At 43.7% G+C, this 23,669-nt stretch overlaps 1 protein-coding gene across 3 annotated transcripts in view; it reads left to right on the plus strand.

Moving 5' to 3' along the window:
• cfap91 (cilia and flagella associated protein 91) overlaps window positions 1-23,669 on the plus strand; it is a 255,903-nt gene that overhangs the window by 69,347 nt on the left and 162,887 nt on the right. For all 3 annotated transcript variants that reach the window (XM_068039945.1, XM_068039947.1, XM_068039946.1), the window contains 2 exons: window positions 3,185-3,360; window positions 5,430-5,607. In XM_068039945.1, the coding sequence (XP_067896046.1) occupies window positions 3,185-3,360; window positions 5,430-5,607 (354 nt within the window). The remainder of the gene's footprint in view (window positions 1-3,184; window positions 3,361-5,429; window positions 5,608-23,669) is intronic.

Here is a 23,669-nt window from a genome sequence, read left to right on the forward strand (position 1 = left end):
GCATCATAAGCTTTAGGTTAACTATGGAAAAGGACTAGGAGCAAAACAGAGTAAACATAAGTAATTATGAGGAGGGCCAACTGCATTGGGTGAGAAAGGAACTGGCCCAGGTAAATTGGAATCAAAGATTGGCAGGCAAAACTGTAATGGAACAATGGGCTGCCTTTAAAGAGGAATAGTTCAGGTACAGTTAAGGTACATTCCCACGAGGGGGAAATGTAGGGAAAACAAATCCAGAGCTCCCTGGATGACAAAAGAGATAGAGTAAGATGAAGCACAAAAAGGGTGCATATGACAGCTGTCAGGTGGATAATACAATTGAGAACCAGGCTGAATATTGAAGGTTCAGAAGGGAAGTGAAAAAAGAAACAGGAGAAGCAAAGAAAGAGTATTAGAAGAGACTGGCAGCTAACATAAAAAGGAATCTAAAAGTATTCTATCGGAATATAAATAGTAAAGGGGAGTAAAGGACGGAGTTGGGCCGATTAGGGACCTAGAAGGGGATTTATGCTTGGAGACTGAGGGCATGGCTGAGATACTAAATGAGAACTTTGCATCTGTCTTTACCAAGGAAGAAGATGCCACCCAAGTCTTGGGGAAAGATAAGGTACTTGAGACACTGGATGGGCTAAAAATTGATAAAGAGGAGATATTAGATAGGCTGATTGTACTTAAAGTTGGTAAGTCACCAGGACCAGATGAGATGCATCCAAGGATACTGAGGGAAGTAAGGGTAGAAATTGCAGAGGCACTGGCCATAATGTTCCAATCCTCCTTAGATACAGGGGTGATGCCAGAGGACTGGAGAATTGCAAATGTTACACTCTTGTTCAAAAGGAGGTGCAAGGATAAGCCCAGCAACTCGAAGCCAGTCAGTTTAACTTGGATGGTGGGAAAGCTTTTAGAAATTATAATTTGGGACAACATTAACAGTCACTTGAACAAATGTAGATTAATTAAGGAAAGCCAGCATGGATTTGTTAAGGAAAAATTGTGTTAAACTAACTTGCTTGAGTTTTTTGATGAGGTAACAGAGAGGGTTGATGAGGTTAATGTTGTACACATAGACTTCCAAAAGGCAATTTATAAAGTAAAAGGCATTTGATAAAATGCCACATAACAGGCTTTTAGCAAAGTTAGAGCTCATGGAATAAAAGGGACAGTAGCAGCATGCATACGAAAATGGCTGAGTGACAGGAAGCAGAGGGCAGTTAGAAACATCGAAAAATAGGAGCAAGAGTAGGCCATTCGGCCCTTCAAGCCTGCACTGCCATTCAATACGATCATGGCTGATCATCCAAACTCAGTACCCTGTTCCCACTTTCTCCCTGTATCCCTTGATCCCTTTAGCCCTAAGAACTATATCTAACTGGATTGAACAGTTGTTTTTTGGAATAGAGGAAGATATATAGTGAGGTTCCCAGGAGTTGGTATTAGGACCCCTGCTTTTCTTTTTATATATACATACATATATAAATGAACTAGACTTGGGTGTACTGGGCACAATTTCAATATTTGCAGATGACACAAAACTTGGATGTATTTTGAACTGTGAGGAGGATAGTGATAAACTTCAAGAGGATATAGACAGGATGGTAGAATGGGAGGACAAGCAGCAGATGAAATTTAATGCAGAGAAATGTGATGTGATTCATTTTGGTAGAAAGAACAAGAAGTAGCTATATAAATTAAAGGGTACAATTCTAAAGGAGGTACAGGAGCAGAGGGACCTGTGGGTATATGTGCACAAATCATTGAAGATTGCAAGGACAGGTTAATAAAGCATATGCAATCCTAGGCTTTATAAATAGGGGCATAGAGTACAAAAGCAAGGAAGTTATGATAAACCTGTATAAAACACTGGTTCGTCCTCAACTGGAGTATTGTGTCCAGTTCTGGGCAGCACACTTTAGGAAGGATATTAAGGCATTAGAGAGTGCAGAAAAGATTCACGAGAATGGTTCCAGGGATGAGGAACTTCAGTTACATGGATAGATTGGAGAAGAGAAGATTAAGAGGAGATTTGATAGAGGTGGTCAAAATCATGAGAGGTCTGTACAGCATATATAAGGATAAACTGTTCCCATTGGCAGAAGGATTCAGAACCAGAGGATACTGATTTAATTGGCAAAAGAATCAATGGCGACGGAAAACCTTTTTTACACAGCAAATGGTTAGGAACTGGAATGCACTGTTGGAGAGTGTGGTGGAGGCAGATTCAGTCGAGGACTCAGATAATTATTCAATTCTCTTTTGAAGAGAAAACATTTACAGGGCTACGTGCAAAAGGAGGGGGAGTGAGACTAAGCGATTTGCATTTGCAGAGAGCTGGCTCGGACACAACGGACCGATTAGCTTCTTCTGTGCTGTAAATATTCTATGATTCTATTTATTTCATTGCAGTTTGTGCACAATTGGCAGCCATACTTCAGTATATTACAATGGCGAATACACATCAAAAATACTTCATTCCCCCATCACCCCTGTGCTCGTTGAGCTACATTGCCTCAACGTCAAGCAACATCTTGACTTTAAAATTCTTACCCTTGTTTTCAAATCGCTCCATGGACTTGCCCCATGACCTTGCCTCTCCCTATCTCTGTAATATCTTCCAGCCCCATAACCCTCCAAGATATCTGCACTCCTCTAATTCTGGCCTCTTGTGCATCCCTGATTTTAATCACTCCACTGTTGGTGGCTGTGCCTTCGGTTGCCTATGCCCCAAACTCTGGAATACCCTCCCTACACCTCTCCACCTCTTCACCTCACTTTCCCCCTTTAAGACACTCCTTAAAATCTACACCTTTGACCAAGTTTTTAGTCATCTTACCTAATATCTCCTTTTGTGGTTCAGTGTCATACTTTATCTTTATAATGCTCCTGTGAAGCACCTTGGGACGTTTTATTACGTTATAGATATACTAGTTGTTGTTTTTGGCTGTGGTTTGGGATATCCTGAGTTTCTGAATGCAAGTTTTACTTTTCTTGAATGGATTGTGGAAACATTTGTCTGTCACTCAGATTGCCTGAATCTATTAGAATCTAGAGAGCTAACTGTTACCTATGATGGTGTGATTCCATCCTGGGTTTAACAACATGCACTGTTAAAATTGAAATCCTGGAGGTAATTTTGTTTCATGTATCATTTCTATTCTAAAATTTATTTTCCTGTAATGCTTTTCAGGGATGGCTCTCCAACAAATTATGAGGATTTTGATAGACAGTATACGCCTAGACGGACAGTGGGGGTACAAACAGATTACAGGGACAGTGAAACACAAACTGAGCCATATTCTCCAGAATATGTGGTGCGACCTGGATCGGCTCCTGAACTCCTTACTCTTGCTGCATTGAAATTTGGTGAGTCATATATAAACTAGGCCAATGTGTAAGAAGAAATTAAATCAGAGTAATGTTGTACTAATATCTGATCATTTGAGGAGCACGCCAGGCTACTCTTTCAGTTGTAATGTAAGCAAAGTTAGTGTAAGTAATTCTCCCCAGTTGCTCCCCCTCCTAACAAATATTCAACCAACCAAATAGAGTGTGGTCCACAATGCACAAAATTCAGGGAAAATGAAAAAAATCAGGGACACTTGTCTTGACTGCTTGTAAAAGCTCACATCTGTTTTAAATGCTTTTTTCACATCTGTGAGTGGTGTGGTAACTGATCTGTTAAACCTGCAGCTCCTTTTATAGTTCTAATTCTTGATAATGCCAGTTGATTTGTTTTTGCATTGCGTTGTTGCGATGCAGTCTTGGCTTTAGGTGAATATCAAGTGTTCTGCATAAAATGGGCAAATGTAATTCAGTGCACTATTATTGATGCTATCTGAAATAGGGGATAGCCACTAGTTTTAATTTAAAAGCGACTGGTATGAAGATTGCTAAATAAAGCAACCTTTCAAAACTATAAATAACTTATATTTTAATGATTGAAAACACAGATAGCTCATTGAGTTCGTGCAGTGAATAATTGAACCATACAAATTCGGAAGCTTCCAAGTTCGATTCTATGTTTGTGTTGAGTTGGCTGATCTCAACCAAGAGGAGGGTAGAGGTGCTACATTTCGCCTTGGTGTTCCCTAGAGATGAAAAAAATCAGCACAGGTTCTTGCTTCTGATTACTTTCCTGTGACCCTTGCTGAAAATGCACATAGTTTTTGGGTGAGGAAAGAATCAAACTTGACTGTGATGCATACGCATTGTCTAGCTTGCCAACAGTGTCAGCTAGGCTCACAGATAAATAATGTTCCCTTGGGCCAGGTAGCAGAAAGTACCTGACACCTGTGGAATTATAACTCACCAAGGAGTCAATGCCTTCAAGAGAGATGGAGAGAAAATTGATGATTAAAAAAAATAAATTAAGAAGGGTGAGGCCAGTAGCAGCATTGTATGCACATGTTTGGCTAAAAGTGTGGAGGTGAGCACTGCTTGTTCCCTTGATGTACTGGGCTGTGAAGCATTCTTGCATTACATTTACTAATTCTGATTCTAAACTGTGTATGCATCACAGTTTATATTTGGTTGATTGAAATCACCCATTCAAATAACTTCTCACACCCTCCTCCTGTCACTTTACATAATAATTTAACCGTCTCGTGATGACCTGGCGAGCAGTGGCATATCATTAGTATCAGCTTGGAGCTTTTTCCGTATGTCTATCCTGAGTAGTTCATTCTGAAGCTGCATGCATTCTTGCCTTGTGAATGCTGGGCATTATAATGATGGTCTTTTTCTCTATTTCTCTTTATCTTTACTTTCTTTCTTCCTTCTCTTCACAGCCTGCATATAATGTTTTATTAAAACTGCTAGGCTTGGAGAGAGAAAGAAAGAAAGAAAAAGTTGTCAGACTGTGAAACTGGCAAATACTGGTGCAGTCTGTACAGGTTGGACAAGTATTTTTTTCACTGGTGGTACTAGGTTGTCCCAGACAATGGGTAACGCTTGAGAAGTATGCTGCCTAATGAATTTCTGAACTGTTTTTAACTATATGGAGGTTAATTTAACACAAAAAGAAATCAGAACAAATATACTGAAAGAAGTGAATCCAATTTTTAACATTCACGAAAAGTAAACCTCTGTGGTAAATGGTTTACTAAATATATTATAAATTCTAATGCATTAGGAATATTTTCTCAAAGGTGTTTCTGACCTGCAGAACAGAGGATGCAATGAGTAATAGAGGTCTATTGTCCTGTGTTCTGTGTAAATGTTACGGGTACAATTTACATACATTTTTTTAAGTAAAAGTAAATTAAGTAATTTAAGTAAATGAGGCTTCTGAAAAGCAAAAAGGATGTCATAATCATAATCATAATCTAAATCATAATCCTTGAACATTTGTAGAAAATCTTTGCTTTCCTCTTAAGCATAATCAAGACTTTTTTCAACTACTTAATGAATGAAACATTCTTATGTGACTGCAGGCCGAGGCTTACCAGCAGGCTTAGCAGAAGTGGAGATGATTGAACGTGCACGAGCAAAGCGTGCTTGGGAAGCTACTCTGCCTCCACTGAGTGATCGCTCGCAACATGAGAAGAGGAAGAAGATGATGGAGGCTATGGAAAGAAATGAGTGGGCATTCAGGGAACAGGAAATTGAAAAGTAGGCATTAAAGCTACACCTTAAAACTGAATGCTCCAACTCAGTTTCAGTTGCGTGGGCAGCCCATATACAAAAAAGAACCCACTTTATTTTAGTCTTGTTAAGGAAGTTGTTTAGATGATGCTTAGAGTACTGGACAGGGTAGAAATGTAATAGGGTTGTAACAATAGGTAGAAGGGAGTTATGACTCGGAAAATAGATGATTCTAACTGGACTTCGTTGCAGGCTGTGGCTTCATTGCATTACTGAGGGAGTGCTGCACTTTCAAAGGTGCCAATTTTCAAATGAAATTGTAAACTGAGGCCTCATCTGTCCTCTAAGATGGACATAAAAGATTCCACAGCACTATTCGAAGAAGGGCAGGGGAGTTCTCCCAGTATCCTGGCCAAGATTTATCCCTCAATCAATGCCTAAAAAAACAATGAAACCAATGATCTGATTATTGATTTCATTGCTATTTGTGGGGCCTTGCTGTATGTAAATTGACAGTCAATTCCTACATTATACACTGACTACACTTCATGGCTGTAAAGCACTTTGGTATGCCCTTTGGGACATCGTTTGGGATGTTCCTATCTTTAATCTCCTTCAGTCCCGCATCCCTCCAAAATATCTGTGCTCATCTAATTCTGGCCTCTTGGGCATTCACGATTTTAATTTTGGTAGCGGTGCCTTTGGTAGCGGTGCCTTCAGCTGCCCAGGCTGTAAGCTGTGGAATTCCCTTCCTTAACCTCTCCGCCTCTCTATCTCTCTTTCCTTTAAGATGCTTCGTAAAACCTACATCTTTGGCCAAGTTTTTGGCCATCTGCCCTAATATCTCCTTATGTATCTGGTGTCAAATTTTACTTTATAACGCTCCTGTGAAATGTTTTGGGACACTTTATTACATTAAAGGCACTGTATAAATAAATAGTTTTTGTCCTTGGATCATGAAAGTGTGCTCTAAATGCACATTCTTTCTTATAGTCATCATATAATTACAGTCTTAAAATGACCAATCTAACACATTAATCCCACAAAGTAGAAGTTAGTGTCTCTGCCCTGGCTGGACTGATAACCATCTATATCAGTTTATAATATATTACAAATCTTAGATTTGTTGCATTTCCTGTCTGCACCATTTGCTTTTCTTTTCTTGTGTTAGCTTTTTCCATTATAAATTCCTATGTCCACATTTATAATGGAAAATGATTTTGTAAACTTGTCACTCTGAATTCACAATTGAGCCACTGTATTTCCCTGGAGAAATCTTAATTCATTAACTTAAATTTCTAAATTTAAGGTTTTAAAAGGCTATGCATATGATAGAGAGAAAGAGACGTAACTTTGGGCTGGACTTTACCAGCTCCCTGATGGGGGTCGTGGCGGGGGGACCCGGAAAATGCCTCCGGAAGAGGCCTGCCCCGGACCTCGACGCCGGGAAGGCCCTGCCCCATTCACTTAGCCTGTCCAAGTCCCCTTGAAGCCTCCTTGCATCCTCCTCTCAACTTGCATTCCCACCTAATTTTGTGTCATTAGCAAATTTGGAAATATTACATTTGGTCCCCACGTCCAAATCACTTATATAGATTGTGAACAGCTGTGACCCCAGCACTGATCCTTGTGGTACCCCACTAGTAATAGCCTGCCATCCTGAGAATGGCCCGTTTATTCCTACTGTCTGTTTTCAGTCTGTTAACCAATTCTCAATCCATAGCAGTATATTACCCCAATTGCATGTGCTCTAATTATTTTTCACCAACTTTTTTTTTATTCGTTTGTGGGATGTGGGCATCACTGGCTAGGCCATCTTTTATTGCCTATCCCTAGTTGCCCTTGAGAAGGTGGTGGTGAGCTGCCTTCTTGAACCGCTGCAGTGTTTGGGGTGTAGGTACACCCACAGTGCTGTTGGGAAGGGAGTTCCAGGATTTGACCCAGCAACAGTGAAGGAACGGCGATATAGTTCCAAATCAGGATGATGTGTGGCTTGGAAGGGAATTTGGAGGTGGTTTTGTTCCCATGCATCTGCTGCCCTTGTCCTGCTAGTTACTAGAGGTCGAGGGTTTGGAAGGTGCTGTCAAAGGAGCCTTGGTGAGCTGCTGCAGTGCATCTTGTAGATGGTACACACTGCTGCCATTGTGTGTCGGTGGTGGAGGGAGTAAATGTTGAAGGTGGTGGATGCGGTGCCATTCAAGCAGGCTGCTTTGTCCTGGATGGTGTGGCGCTTCTTGAGTTTTGTTGGAGCTGCACCCTCCAGGCAAGTGGAGAGTATTCCATCAAACTGCTGACTTGTGCCTTATAGATGGTGAACAGGCATTGCGGAGACGGGAGGTGAGTTATTTGCTGCAGAATTCCCAGCCTCTGACCTGCTCTTGTAGCCACAGCATTTATGTGGCTGGTCCAGTTCAGTTTCTGGTCAATGGTAAACCCCATGATGTTGATAGTGTTGAATTCAGTAATGGTAATGCCATTGAACATCAAGGGGAGATAGTTAGATTCTCTTTTGTTGTAGATGGTCATTGGCTGGCACATGTGTGGTGCGAATGTTACTTGTCACTTCTCAGCCCAAGCCTGGATGATGTCCAGGTCTTGCTGCATCTGAACATGGGCTGCTTCAGTATCTGAGGAATCGCGAGTGGTGCTGAACATTGTGCAAACATCCCCACTCTGACCTTATGATGGAGGGAAGGTAATTGATGAAGCAGCTGAAGATGGTTGGGCCAAGGACACTACCCTGAGGAACTCTTGCAGCAACGTCCTGGGACTGAGATGAATGACCTCTAACAACCACAACTATCTTCCTTTGTGCTAGGTATGACTCCAACCAGTGGAGAGTTTTCCCCCGGCTTCCCATTGATTGCAGTTTTGGTAGGGCTCCTGATGCCACACTCGATAAAATGCTGCTTTGATGTCAAAGACAGTCACTTTCACCTCACCTCTGGAGTTCAGCTCTTAGTCCATGTTTGGACTGCTCTTTTGTCCATGTTTGAACCATGGCTGTAATGAGGTCAGGAGCTGAGTGGATCCGGCGGAACCCAAACTGAGCGTCACTGAGCAGGTTATTGCTGAGCAAGTGCTGCTTAATAGCCCTGTCAATGACACCTTCCATCACTTTTGATAAGTGAGAGTAGACTGAAAGGCCGATAATTGGCTGAGTTGGATTTGTCTTGCTTTTTGTGCACAGGACATACCTGGGCAATTTTCCACATTGCCGGGTAGGTGCCAATATTGTAGCTGTACTGGAACAGTTACACTAGGAGCACAGCTAGCTCTGGAGCACAGTCTTCATTGCTATTACTGGAATGTTGTCAGGGCCCATAGCCTTTGCAGTATACAGTGCCTTCAGCCGTTTCTTGATATCATGTGGAGGAATTGGATTGGCGGAAGACTGGCATCTGTGATGGGGGAGGAAGCCGAGATGGATCATCCACTCAGCACGTCTGACTGCAGATGGATGCAAATGCTTCAGCCTTGTCTTTTACACTGATGTGCTGGGCTCCCCCCTCATTGAGGATGGGGATATTTGTGGAACCTCCTCCTCCTGTCAGTTGTTTAATTGTCCACCACCATTCACAACTGGATGTGGCAGGACTGCAGATCTTAGATCTGATCTGTTGGTTGTGGGATCGCTTAGCCCTCTCTATTGCATGCTGCTTCTGCTGTTTGGCATGCAAGTAGTCCTGTGTGGTAGCTTCACCAGGCTGACACCTCATTTTAGGTATGCCTGGAGCTGCTGCTGGCATGCACTCTTTATTGAACCTGTGCGGGACCTTATCAAAAGCCTTCTGAAAATCCAAATACACCACATCCACTGGTTCTCCTTTATCTATGCTACAAGTAACATCGACAAAAAACTCCAACAGATTTGTCAAATATGATTTCCCTTTCATAACCCATGTTGACTCTGCCCAATCATATCATTATTTTTTAAGTGTCTAGTTATCACATCCTTTATAATAGATTCTATCAGTTTCCCTACTACTGACGTGAAGCTAACAGGTGTGTAGTTCCCTGTTTGCTCTCTCCCTCCTTTCTTATATGGAGACGTGTGACCAGTGGTGTTCCACAGGGATCCGTGCTGGGACCACTGTTGTTTGTGATATACATAAATGATTTGGAGGAAAGTATAGGTGGTCTGATTAGCAAGTTTGCAGACGACACTAAGATTGGTGGAGTAGCAGATACTGAAGGGGACTGTCAGAGAGTACAGCAGAATATAGATAGACTGGAGAGTTGGGCAGATGGAGTTCAATCAGGGCAAATGCGAGGTGATGCATTTTGGAAGATCCAATTCAAGAGTGAACTATACAGTAAATGGAAAAGTCCTGGGGAAAATTGATGTACAGAGAGATTTGGGTGTTCAGGTCCATTGTTCCCTGAAGGTGGCAACGCAGGTCAATAGAGTGGTCAAGAAGGCATATGGCATGCTTTCCTTCATCGGACGGGGTATTGAGTACAAGAGTTGGCAGGTCATGTTACAGTTGTATAGGACTTTGGTTCGGCCACATTTGGAATACTGCGTGCAGTTCTGGTCGCCACATTACCAAAAGGATGTGGATGCTTTGGAGAGGGTGCAGAGGAGGTTCACCAGGATGTTGCCTGGTATGGAGGGCGCTAGCTATGAAGAGAGGTTGAGTAGATTAGGATTATTTTCATTAGAAAGACGGAGGTTGAGGGGGGACCTGATTGAGGTGTACAAAATCATGAGAGGTATAGACAGGGTGGATAGCAAGAATCTTTTTCCCAGAGTGGGGGATTCAATTACAAGGAGACACGAGTTCAAAGTGAAAGGGGAAAGGGTTAGGGGGGATATGCGTGGAAAGTTCTTTACGCAGAGGGTGGTGGGTGCATGGAAAGCATTACCAGCGGAGGTGGTAGACGCGGGCACGATAGCGTCTTTTAAGATGCATCTAGACAGATACATGAATGGGCAGGAAGTAAAGAGATACAGACCCTTAGAAAATGGGCGACAGGTTTAGATAGAGGATTTGGATCGGCGTAGGCTTGGAGGGCCGAACGGCCTGTTCCTGTGCTATAATTTTCTTTGTTCTTTGTTCTTAAGTAGTGGGGTTGTATTTGCTGCTGTCTAGGCTGCAGGAACCTTTGTGGAATCTATTGAATTTTGAAAGATAACTACCAATGTATCCACTATCTCTATAGCTACCTCCTTCAACACTCTGGGATGTAGCTCATCTGGTCCAGGAGATTTATCAATCTTCAATCCAGTTAACTTTTCCGAATACTAATTTCTTTCAGTTCCTCATTTTCACAAGTCCCTTGGTTCCCTTGTATTTCTGGGAGATTTTCTGTATCTTCCTCCATGAAGACAGACACAAAGTAATTGTTCAGTTTCTCCACTATTTTCCTATTCACCATTATAAATTCTCCTGTCTCTGCCTGTAATGGACCCACATTTGTGCTTGCTTTTCACATACCTAAGAAACTTTTACCGTCTGCCTTTATGTTTCTCGCTTGCTTGCATTCATATTCTCTTTTCCCTTTATCAGTTTCTTGGTCAGCCTTCACTAGATTCTAAATTGCTTCCAATCTTTGGGCTTATCACTTTTTCTGCTAACCTTATAAGTCACTTCCTGTGATCTAATGCAATCTTTAACTTATTTTGTTAGCCACGGTTGATTAATCTTTCCTGTTGGGTTTTTATGTCTTAGAGGAATGTATATTTGTTGTAGACCATGTAATACTTCTTTAAATACTGGCCTTCAAATCTTTGTGTATTTTCCCAATCTACCATATCCAACTTACCCCTCATACCTTCATAGATTTAAGACCCTAGTTTCAGAATAAACTATATCACTTTCAAGCTTAATGTAAAATTCTATCATATTATGGTCACTATTTCCCAAAGACTCCTTTACAGCAAGGTTATTAATTATCCCTTTTACATTACATAATACTAAATCTAAAATAGCTCAATCCCTGGTTGGTTCTTCAACGTGCTGCTTCAGTAACCCACCTCATACGCACTCCAGGAATTCATCCTTCACAGTTTACCCAATCTATATGTAAATTGAATCCACCCATTATTACTGTTTTGCCCAAGTTACATGCACCCCTAATTTCCTGATTTATACTGTGCCCAGCATTACCACTACTGTTTGGTGGCCTATAAATGACACCCACCTATGTTTGCTGCCCCTTGCTATTTCTTAGCTCCACCAAACTGATTCTATATCTTGATCCTTCAATCTAAGATCCTGTCTCACTAATGTACTGATCTCGTCCCTTATTAAGAGCGCTATCCCACCTCCTTTTCCCTTTTGTTTAGCCTTCCTAAATGACAAATATCCTTGAATATTCAGTTCCCAGTCTTGTTACCCTGCAACCACGTCTCTGTAATGGCAATTAAATCATACCCATTTTCCCTATAATTGTGCTTTCAAATCATCTACCTTGTTGCGAATGCTGCGAGCATTCAGATAGAGTGCCCTTAACTTTGTCTTTTTAACATTATTCCGCATTCTGATCCTATTTGATGCTTGCCTCACCACTTCATCTTTCTTCTAATTTCTCTTACTACTTTTCTACTTCCTGTTACCAGTTTTGCTTCCCTCCAATCTGAGCTCCCACTCATGTTCCCATCCCCCTGTCAATCTAGTTTAAACCCTGCCCAACAGCACTAGCAAATCTCCCTGCGACGATGTTAGTCCTGGTCCTGCCAGGGTGCAACCTGTCCATCTTGTCCAGGTCCCTCCTGCCCCAGAACGGTTTCCAATGCCTCAGAAATCTGATGCCCTCTCTCCTACACCAATTCTCCAGCCACGTGTTCATTCGCTTAATCTTCCTGTTCCTGTGCTCACCAGCACGTGGCACTAGGAGTAATCCTGAGATTACTGCTTTTGAGGACCTGCTTTTTAATCTCTTTCCTAGATCACTAAAATCTGTTTTCAGGACCCCATCCCTCTTCCTACCTATGTTGTTGGTACAAATGTGGAGCATGACTTCTGGCTGTTCACCCTCGCCCAGAAGAATATCCTGCAGCTGGGCTGCATTGATGCCATCATACATTCCTCTGATGTTTCCGATGTCTGAGGCCAGCTGAATATGACTGCATAGGTGTTGCCAGTTGTTGTTTGCGCAGTGCCTGGCTGTTCTTTGTGCAGTGCTTCTGGCAGCTTTAACTGCTACGGATGTTAACTCGCTGGGGGCTTTCTTGTAGTTCCACAGTGCAAAGCGCTTAGCGGCTATGACAGGTTCCAGCTCCTCAGTATGAGATTGAAACCAGTCTGCATTCCTCTTCGCACATTTGCCATAGGTGGTCAAAGCTGACTCATAGATGGCGTCTCTAATGTGGGCCCACTTGGTCTCAGCATCCCCTGTGGAAGTGTTTTGAAGGGCTGTTACAAGTGAGTTTAGAAATTTTTGTAACAGCTGTGGATAAGAAATTCTGCTCATGTTGATGCACGGGTGGCCCTTCTGCTTGGAATGATGCAACTTCTTTGGTCTGAGTCTAACCTTGCTGCACACCAGGGAGTGGTCGATGTCGCAGTCCGCGCTGTGGAAGCTGCGTGTGATTTGAACACTGTTTAAGGAGGCTCGCCTTGTGATGATGAGGTCTAGCTGGTGCCAACAACGCGATCTTGGGTGCCTCCATGAAACCTGGTGACAGGGTTTAGTGTGAAAGAACGAGTTGGTGATGCAGAGGTTATGATAGGTACACAACTCAAGCAGTCTCTGCCCATTCTCATTCATTCTTCCAACGCTATAGCGCCCAAGGCAGGAGGGCCATGAGTCATGGTCGGCCCCAACCCTGGCATTAAAGTCCCCCAGCAGGAACAGGTGTTGGGGATGCTACTGATGATATTATGGAGTTCCTCGGAGAACTGGTCTTTAGCTTTAGGTGGGGAGCAGAGTGTTGGAGCATAGATGCTGAGTAGGTGTACTGGACCAGAGGTGGTGAGCAGTCGGATGGACAGTATGCGCTCTGAGCCATTTGAGGGAGACTCTATCATGCTGAGCAAGGAGTTTCTGATGGCGAAGCCCACTCCATGCTGTCTTGGTTCTTCAGGATCCCTGCCCTGCCAGAAGAAGGTGTAGTCTTGCTCTGCTAGAGGGAGCAGTACCTCAGGACATGCACGATGCCAATATCATCACCCTCTATAAAAACAAAGGTGACCGCGGTGACTGCAAGAACTACCGTGGAATCTCCCTGCTCAGCATAGTGGGGAAAGTCTTTGCTCGAGTCGCTTTAAACAGGCTCCAGAAGCTGGCCGAGCACATCTACCCTGAGGCACAGTGTGGCTTTCGAGCAGAGAGATCCACCATTGACATGCTGTTCTCCCTTCGTCAGATACAGGAGAAATGCCGCGAACAACAGATGCCCCTCGACATTGCTTTCATTGATCTCACCAAAGCCTTTGACCTCGTCAGCAGACATGGTCTCTTCAGACTACTAGAAAAGATTGGATGTCCACCAAAGCTACTAAGTATCATCACCTCATTCCATGACAATATGAAAGGCACAATTCAACATAGCGGCACCTCATCAGACCCCTTTCCTATCCTGAGTGGCGTGAAACAGGGCTGTGTTCTCGCACCCACACTTTTTGGGATTTTTTTCTCCCTGCTGCTCTCACATGCGTTCAAATCCTCAGAAGAAGGAATTTTCCTCCACACAAGATCAGGGGCAGGTTGTTCAACCTTGCCCGTCTAAGAGCGAAGTCCAAAGTACGGAAAGTCCTCATCAGGGAACTCCTCTTTGCTGACGATGCTGCTTTAACATCTCACACTGGAGAGTGTCTGCAGAGTCTCATCGACAGGTTTGCGGCTGCCTGCAACGAACTTGGCCTAACCATCAGCCTCAAGAAAATGAACATCATGGGACAGTACATCAGAAATGCTCCATCCATCAATATTGGCGACCACGCTCTGGAAGTGGTTCAAGAGTTCACCTACCTAGGCTCAACTATCACCAGTAACCTGTCCCTAGATGCAGAAATCAACAAGCTCATGGGAAAGACTTCCACTGCTATGTCCAGACTGGCCAAGAGAGTGTGGGAAAATGGCGCACTGACACGGAACACAAAAGTCCGAGCGTATCAAGCCTGTGTCCTCAGTACCTTGCTCTATGGCAGCGAGGCCTGGCCAACGTATGTCAGCCAAGAGCGACGTCTCAATTCAATCCATCTTCGCTGCCTCCGGAGAATACTTGGCATCAGGTGGCAGGACCGTATCTCCAACACACAAGTCCTCGAGACAGCCAACATCCCCAGCTTATACACACTACTGAGTCAGCGGCGCTTGAGATGGCTTGGCCATGTGAGCCACATGAAAGATGGCAGGATCCCCAAAGACACATTGTACAGCGAGCTCGCCACTGGTATCAGACCCACCGGCCGTCCATGTCTCCATTTTAAAGACGTCTGCAAACGCGACATGAAGTCCTGTGACATTGATCACAAGTCGTGGGAGTCAGTTGCCAGCGTTCGCCAGAGCTGGCGGGCAGCCATAAAGGCGGGGCTAAAGTGTGGCGAGTCGAAAGGACTTAGCAGTTGGCAGGAAAAAAGACGGAAGCGCAAGGGGAGAGCCAACTGTGTAACAGCCCCGACAAACAAATTTTTCTGCAACACCTGTGGAAGAGCCTATCACTCTAGAATTGGCCTTTATAGCCACTCCAGGCGCTGCTCCACAAACCACTGACCACCTCCAGGCGCTTACCCATTGTCTCTCGAGATAAGGAGGCCAAAGAAAAGAGTGATAAAGGAGACCTAACTCAATGAAGGGCAGGACTGGGTACTGAATATCCCTGGATACAAGGTGTTCATGAAAGATAGGGAAGGAAAGAAAGGAGGATGGTGGCACTATTGATTAGAGGAATATTACAGTGCTGCAGAGAGAGGTTGGCCTAGATGGGTCAAGGAAAGAATCTATCTGGTTAAAATTAAGAAACAAAGAGGTGCCTTTATACTACTGGGTGTATTCTATAGGCTACCAACTAGTGGGAAATATATAGAATCATAAAAATTGACAGTATGAAAGGAGGTCATTCGGCCCATCGTATTGAGGAGCAAATATGCAGGAAAATTAGAGAGAGGTGCAAGAATCATAAGATAGCAATAATAGTGGACTTTAATTATCACAATAAAGACAGGAATAGTAATAGTGTGAAGGGTGGGGGAGGGGAGTTTTTAAGGTGTGTTCAGGAGAATTTTCTTGATCAGTACGTTTCTGGCCCAATGAGGAAGGAGGCATTCCTGGATCTGGTTCTGGGGAAATGAGACGGGTCACGTGTTAAACTCCAGCTTGTTATGGAAAGATAATGCTGGAGCCTATGTTTACTCCGTTTCGCATTTATTGTGCAGAGTAAAAGGATTACAAATGTGTAGCTCTTCACTCAAACCCTTCACCATTCTCAGTGACTGTCTGCTTATAAGTTCTCAACTAAGACCCCAATTAACACCCTTCACCTGCCTATAATCAAACCATTGATACACAATTAACAGATTCCCTTCTTCCTTTTACAATACAACTTGGATTAACATGCTCAAAGTACATTTCAAAATAAATCAAAATAAATTCCATATTGGGTACAAAGTATTACATTGTGAGATGCCCCTCCTCTAGCATTCCTAACAATGTCTTTGTACTAGCATTTCTTTTTGTGAAACAATTGGATTGCTGATGATTTGCATCTACCCATTTAAGTTTGGAGATTTCCTTTTTCTCCAGCATTTGTTTCAATCCAGCAAGGTCAACACATCGTCTTTTCTCACTCAGACGTTTGGTAGAGTGTATATTGTCTCACAAAGAACTATTATCCACATAACATTCAAAGGGTATCCGATATTCACTATGCCCCTTGTTCAGAATTTCACCCAAGATATTTGACAAATATAACCCCATATCCACTGCCTCCACATGACCCAGTGTTTCTGCAGCTAAAGTGCTTTTAACAACCCCTTTTATTTTTTAGCTTCCCAAGCTAAAGGACAATATTTCCTATTTTCCATGCTTGATAACTACTGTCTTACCATCACAACCAAATACTTTACCAGGGCCCTTCCATTCCCTGTGGCCCTCTCTTTTATAATACGCCATATCTCCTGAACTAATTTCCACCTCAGATGGCCTTCTACGATGCCTCAGCCTTGATGAAAGCCCATCTCCCTGCATGTAAAGCATTCAAATATGTAGAAAAAAATTGAACTAATTGCTGTACCTTCTAGAGCAGTAGGACTGTCACACAGTACAGAAGACAATTTGGAATTCCGCCCATTGATCAACTATCTGAAGCGAATTCTTTGCATGAACTGCCCATGCCAGGGCAGTTGTCAACTTGCAGTTTGGCTGGTCAGCTAAGATTTTATGTAACATTTCATCAACCACTGCCTGATTCCTTTCACAAAGCCCATTGCTGAAAGGACTTTCAGCTGTAGTATTCATAACCATAATGTTCATGTTTTCACACATAGTCTAGCTGGTGCCCCAAGTCCAGTCCCTATCCATTTCTCCATAATTTTGTCTATAATCATGCTTTGGTCCTTACTATATTATTGCAGGAAGACTAAATCTAGTTGCTTAGTCTAAAAACGTAGAATGAAAATATTCTTCTCTTTGTCCCACACTTTTAAATCCATGGCAACTACCTCACTAAAGTCACGTGCCAATGGAAGGCAGACAATAGGACGTGATGGTGTCCTCCAATACTTTTTACAGATTCCACACTTTCCACTAATCGCTTCTATTATCCTCGTATACTCTTCATCAATGACACCTGCATCCTTTAGCAGGGTTTTTAATCTCTGACAAGAAGGGTGAGCAAATTGTCTGTGTAACTTTAGGACAATTTGCCTTTTATCGCACTGATTTGTGACACCTTATGCCATCACTACTTCTCTTAACACTCTGACATCAGGTTTTGTTAAGGGGATACAATAATGTCTTGACTGCGTAAACTGCAAATTCACTGACTTCCCAAAAACAATTGCCTTACCATGCTCCATATCAAGTTTCATTTGTGCCTTTTTCATTGAAGGCTTACTCAACAGTAAAGGTATCTCACTAGAGACTATATCAGTACTGATAAAGTGGCTTACCCTGGCTATTTTACATGGAATTACTATTCTCTTCAGTGATTTCAATGTGATTTCATCACCAAACTAAAGCTGGTAGTACTTTTATACTCCTTAACCTTGTGTCGATCCTCACTACTGAGTGAATCCAGATAACACTATAACCAATCAGTTCCACATGCTGTCGACGTGCAAGCACTATCCAATACAGCACAGTTGAACAAATCTGCAACTAACACATTCATCACAGGACTAAAACTCCTTGCAACTAGTACAATTCATTCAAATCTATCAGTATCTTCCTCTTCTGCCTCAGAATTCTCTGTGTTGTCTTTTATTTCAAAGACTCTGCCCCTCTACTTAGGGCAGTTCATTGAATAATGATACTTTGAGTCACAACAGAAGCACGTATTAGCTGTCCCTTGGGCATTCCTGGGATTCATTTGCCTATGATTGCTGTTCCAATTCTGTCTTCCACTGTAATAATCAGACCTGCTAAAGGTGCTTTCATCCTCATTCCTTCTGTCTTTAACTCTTCCATTGTACTTATGCATGTTTCCAGTATCTGGATTATTTCTAAATCTAGTAAACAGTGAGTCCTCCATTTTTTGTGTCACCGCAGAATGCCCTGCTTGTTCTACCAGGGCTGCAGGCAATGACCGTTTCCCCAGTAATTTCTTTAAGGCCTTAGATATTTGATCCAACAGGGAGTCTTTGTCCAAGAACCAAACCACAGTTAGAACCAGGAGCCTGTCCATATGCGACACCCTAGCACAATCTAGCAATTTAAAAGCTAGCACTGAAGCAGGGATCTCCAAATTGAATTTCCTCAATCTTCTATACAGTCTGTTAAAGTCCATGATATATTCCTCCATTGAATAACTGAAATCTATCAAAGTCTGACCATGCCTCATACACATTCAATAGGGCATCTTTCTTGTAAATTTTATCCAAGAATTCTAACTGAAGATCCAACCCTTCATCAGTATCCAGCTGGAGAGCATCCAGTTCACAAAACACTTTACTTCTGATTTTACTTTTGGTACTTTTCAATGTGTTGACAATGTTTGACAACGCCTAGCCCATACCTTGTTTCCTCTTTGGTAGAGATGTAACCCGTGTTCACATATCCACTAGTCATATGGTTCAGACTCCGAGAACATCCGAGAGTAATCATACCCTGACAATTTACACTTGCCTTCTGCCATATTTTTCACAATAGCCCTTGAGATTTTCATTTTCTATCTTAAAAAAAAATCCTAGTTTCCAACCTTCAGCTTTAGATCACCATCCTCTGCCACCATGTTAAACTCCAGAAAGCTTGTTATGGAGGGATAATGCTGGAGCCTATATTTACTCAGTTTCACATTTATTGTGCAGAGTAAAAGGATTATAAACACGTGGTTCCTCACTCAAAACCCCTCACCAGTCTCAGTGAGTGTCCGCTTGTAAGTTCTCAACTAAGGCCCCAGTTAATACCCTTCACCTGCATATAATCAAATCATTGATGCACAATTAACAGATTAACAAAGTGGATCTGGTATCAGCAAACGAACATGTGAGGAACAGTGATCATAGTACCATAAGGTTTAGATTAGCTATGGAAAAGGATAAGGAGCAATCTAGAGTAAAAATACTTAATTGGAGGAGGGCCAATTTCATTGGAACATAGGAGCAGGAGTAAGCCATTCAGCCCGTCGAGCCTGCTCTGCCATTCAATTAGATCATGGCTGCTCATCTACCTCAACGCCCCTTTCCCGCGCTATCCCCATAGCCCTTGACGTCATTACTATCCAGATATCTATCTATTTCTGTCTTGAACATGCTCAATGATTGAGCTTCCACAGCCCTCTGGGTTAGAGAATTCCAAAGATTCACCACCCTCTGAGAGGAGAAATTCCTCCTTATCTCAGTCTTAAATGGCCTACCCTTATTCTGAGACTATGTTCCCTGGTTCTAGACTCACCAGCCAGGGGAAACATCCTATCTACATCCACCATGTCATACCCTGTAAGAATTTTGTAAGTTTCAATAAGATCACCTCTCAAAAATCTCGAGAATACTGGCCCAGTGTACTCAATCTCTCCTCATAAGACAATTTAGTGGGTTGAGAATGGAACCAGCCCAGGTAAATTGGAACCAAAGATTGGAAGGCAAAACTGTAATGGTACAATGGGCTACCTTTTAAAGAGGGGATGGTTCAGGTACATTCCCATGAGGGTAAAGGTAGGGCAACCAAAGCCAGAGCTCCCTCAAAGAGATAGAAAGTAAGATAAAACAGAAAAAGGGTGCATCTGACAGGTGTCAGGTTGATAATACAAGTGACAACCAGGCTGAATATAGCAAATTCAGAGGGGAAATGAAAAAGGAAATAAGAGGGGCAAAGAGAGAGTATGGGAAGTGATTAGCAGCGAACATGAAAGGGTATTCAAAAGTCTTCCGAAGGCATATAAATAGTAATTGGTAGTAATTAAGTAAATTAATTAATTAAAAAGAATTCTGAAATTGAAAGCTGGTCTCAGTAAGAGTTCCATGAAACTATCATCGATTGTCATAATAACCCATTAGTTCACAAATGTCCTTTAGGGAAGGAAATCTGCCATCCTTACCTGGTCTGGCCTATATATGACTTCAGACCCACAGCAATTTGGTTGACTCTTAACTGCCCTCTGAAATGGCCTAGAAAGCCATTCAGTTGTCAAGGGCAATTAGGGATGGGCAACAAATGCTGGCCTTGCCAGTGATGCCAACATTGCATGAAAGAATTTTTTAAAAAAGGACGGGTAGGGCCAATCAGGAACAAAAAAGAGACCTATGGAGGCAGAGGGCATGGCTGAGGTACTAAATGAGTACTTTGTATCTATCTTTACCAAGGAAGAAGATGCTGCCAAAGTTATGGTGAAAGAGGAGCTGGTTGAGATAGTGGATGGACTAAAAATTGATAAAGATGAGGCACTAGAAAGGCTGGCTGTATTTAAAGTTGTTAAGTCTACAGAACCGGATGGGAAGCATCTGAGGATGCTGAGGGAAGTAAAGGTGGAAATTGCAGAGGTACTGGCTATAATCTTCCAAACCTCCTTAGATATGGGGGTGTTTCCAGAGGACTGGAGAATTGCAAACGTTGCACTCTTGTTCAAAAAAAGGGGTGTAAGGATAAACCCAGCAACTACAGGCTAGTCAGTTTAATGCCAGTGGTGGGAAAGCTTTTAGAAATGATAATCTGGACAAAATTAACAACAATCACTTAGACAAGTGTGGATTAATTAAGGAAAGCCAGTATCGATTTGTTGAAGGCCAGTCATGCTTAACTTATACAAAAGCAAAATACTGTGGATGCTGGCAATCTGAAATAAAAACAGCAAATGCTGGAAATTCTCAGCCAGTCAGGCAGCATCTGTGGAGAGCGAAACAGAATTGAGGCCTGGAATTTTTGATCCGAGGTTGGGAACCCAGTGCCTGGAGCATTTCAGGGTCCCGCCCCAACGCTCTTTTAAAATGCAAGGGCCTAATTGGCCCTGGGGGGGTGAGTTTGGCACCTAATTAGCGGTAATGGCAGTGGCCTGGAGGCGGGACCCAGTAAAGGAGGGCTCTTTGAAAAGGGGAGCAGCAGCCATGAATGGGCTTGCTGTTCACTGATGCTATGGAGGAGCAGGGACTTCAGAGGGCCAGCGCTGGTACGATTTTCTGATGCCTCTCTTAAGGCTTTAATGGACGCAGTGGCAGACAAGAGAAATGTTTTGTTCCCGGTGTCTGGGAGAAACCAAGAGGACTTGGATTGAGGTGGCGACAAAGGATGTGGGTCCAGTGTAGAGAGGGATTCAGTGATCTGATAAGGTCTGGTAAGGTGACAGGCCAGTGGCACCCAGGTGACAGGTCACCAACTCTGCAAATGCCAGCATGCATATGAGCTGACCTCACAGAATGTCCATAGTTCTCCCTAACATTATCAGGTCAAGTATACATGCACATAACTGAGACAGCAGTCAACGTCAGATATGGGGTGCTATTCAGAAGGGGATATCACTGAAAGGCACATCAGCTCATGTGTATGTCATACTGGAGGAAATGACGGAGGGCAGTTTACTTATGAATAATTCTCCCCTCATCCTATACGATGCACGGGAAATGGCTTGAACTGGTGGCGGTGTGGCCCAGCTCCACACTTCAACACCGATGGAGGAGATGGCGCTGGAGATCGCCAGGGTCCCAACGAGTCAGTCCGTGGGGGATGGCGAGACAGGAGGCGATGAACAGCAGGGTCATTTGATTGCTCAATCTTGAGCTGAGGGCATGGAGGAGACTGCTGCCCAATGCGTACTGTGGATCTTTAACCTCTGTCATCTAAGGGGACGATTGTGCTCGGACATTTGTTGAGTAGGACGAGTTCTCATTTCCACTTGTCTTTCCCACAGGGCCAGTTGCAGAGGGGGAGCAGAGTGGACAAGTACAATCGGCGCCACCCTCCTCGGCAACAGGGAGACTCAACTGAACAAGCCACCACTCCCGGTGGCGCTGCCGATACTACTGAGCTGACGATCCTCTGATTGGCTGGCAGCTCTTGGAGGCGGCATCCCTATCTTTAAAGGGACGGATATCACGGCGCTGGGATATTAATTGCCTGGGCACCGGTGGTGGTGGGGGGGGTGGGGGGGTGCGGTGCTGAAAATGACCCAGGCATGATTCTCACTGCCTTTTCAGCCCTACATCTTGAGCCCCGCTGGCACAACTAAATTCAGCCCCAAGAGTGGGAGTCATAGACCAGTCAGTGTCGCTGATGGTGCTGAGATGGTTAGAGTAGATACCAACTGTGTCCAAATCGGTGGCTCATCCAGCATCCAAGGGTGCCAGGAAAGGACTGAGACAGTGGAAGCAGCAGATGAAGGGGCCACCCTTCGGGGCACTGGTGTCGCTCTTCAGCCCCTTGCCCCCTTCGACTCAAGAACCATCTGTGTGTGTGCCAAGGCCCTGTGACAGACAGCATCTGCAATGATGCTGTGTTTCCATGCTTTGTGATGTTGAAGAGCGTTGACGGTGGAAAGCTCGGAATGATAGCTCTTCTTGTTGGAGGGCGAGTTCTGGGAACATCGGTCATAAGGGCTCAGAGGCCATCAGGTGAAACGCAGCTGAATAAGTGTGGCTTTCGCAGCCATGCCAGCCTGCAGCTCACCCTGAGGTCTAGGACGGCATCACCAGGTGTCGTTCAATGCCTGGACGCCGACCATCTCTTGAGTGATCCCTTCGCAGGCCCATCTATGTCAACGTTGATGTAGTCCCCTGCCCTCCGGAATATGGCATCCGTGACCTGCTGATGGAGTGATGAGCTGTCAATTGCAAGATGCCACCAAGGTCTGCAACTGATCCCTGGAACAACCCGGTTGCATATAAATTCAGGGCAAAGGTGACCTCCTACAGCACTGGCGCTCTGTCATTTGCAGGTAGCTGACTCTTGAGCAGTCGACTCAATGTTTTAGATAGTGCCTTCTTCCTCTTGCGGCCCCCCGCTGTGCTCCTCTGGCCTCCTACCTGTCCAGGAGGTTGCATCTGCTGAAGCTCATCCTGGCTGTTGTGTCCAATGTCAGAGAAGCCTGTTCCCAACTGAACTCCCTGCAGCTGGCATTTGTTTATTCACCAGGCCTTTTCCTGCCAACCCCAGCTGCTTAAGTGATGCCAGTGGCCTCACATCCCTCTCCAGATTCCTACAACTTAACTCTAACAAATGCAAGTTTTTCAGGTCCAGCAATGGTTACTCTGTGGCACTGAGCAGCTGAGCTTTATTCTGGGTTTCTACAATATGTTAAGCAGCCCTTCCAATAACCCTTATGCCCTCTGCAGTATTCATGACATCTACACCCTGCCATGTACCAGACATGGCGTTTTCCCTGTGCCCTTCTATTGAAATTTGTAAACTGCTCCTGACAAGCCTTTCAATGAGCTCCTCAGTGAGGAAGCTGTTCCCACCCTCCCTTCGTTCCTGTAAACATTGCTTCATGTTCCGGAGGCGATGGAATGTATTGCTGACCTTTGGGAACGCAATCTTCACGTCGCGCACGCACT

Source organism: Heterodontus francisci, chromosome 10, assembly GCF_036365525.1.
Source record: "Heterodontus francisci isolate sHetFra1 chromosome 10, sHetFra1.hap1, whole genome shotgun sequence".
Taxonomy (NCBI): Eukaryota; Metazoa; Chordata; class Chondrichthyes; order Heterodontiformes; family Heterodontidae; genus Heterodontus; species Heterodontus francisci.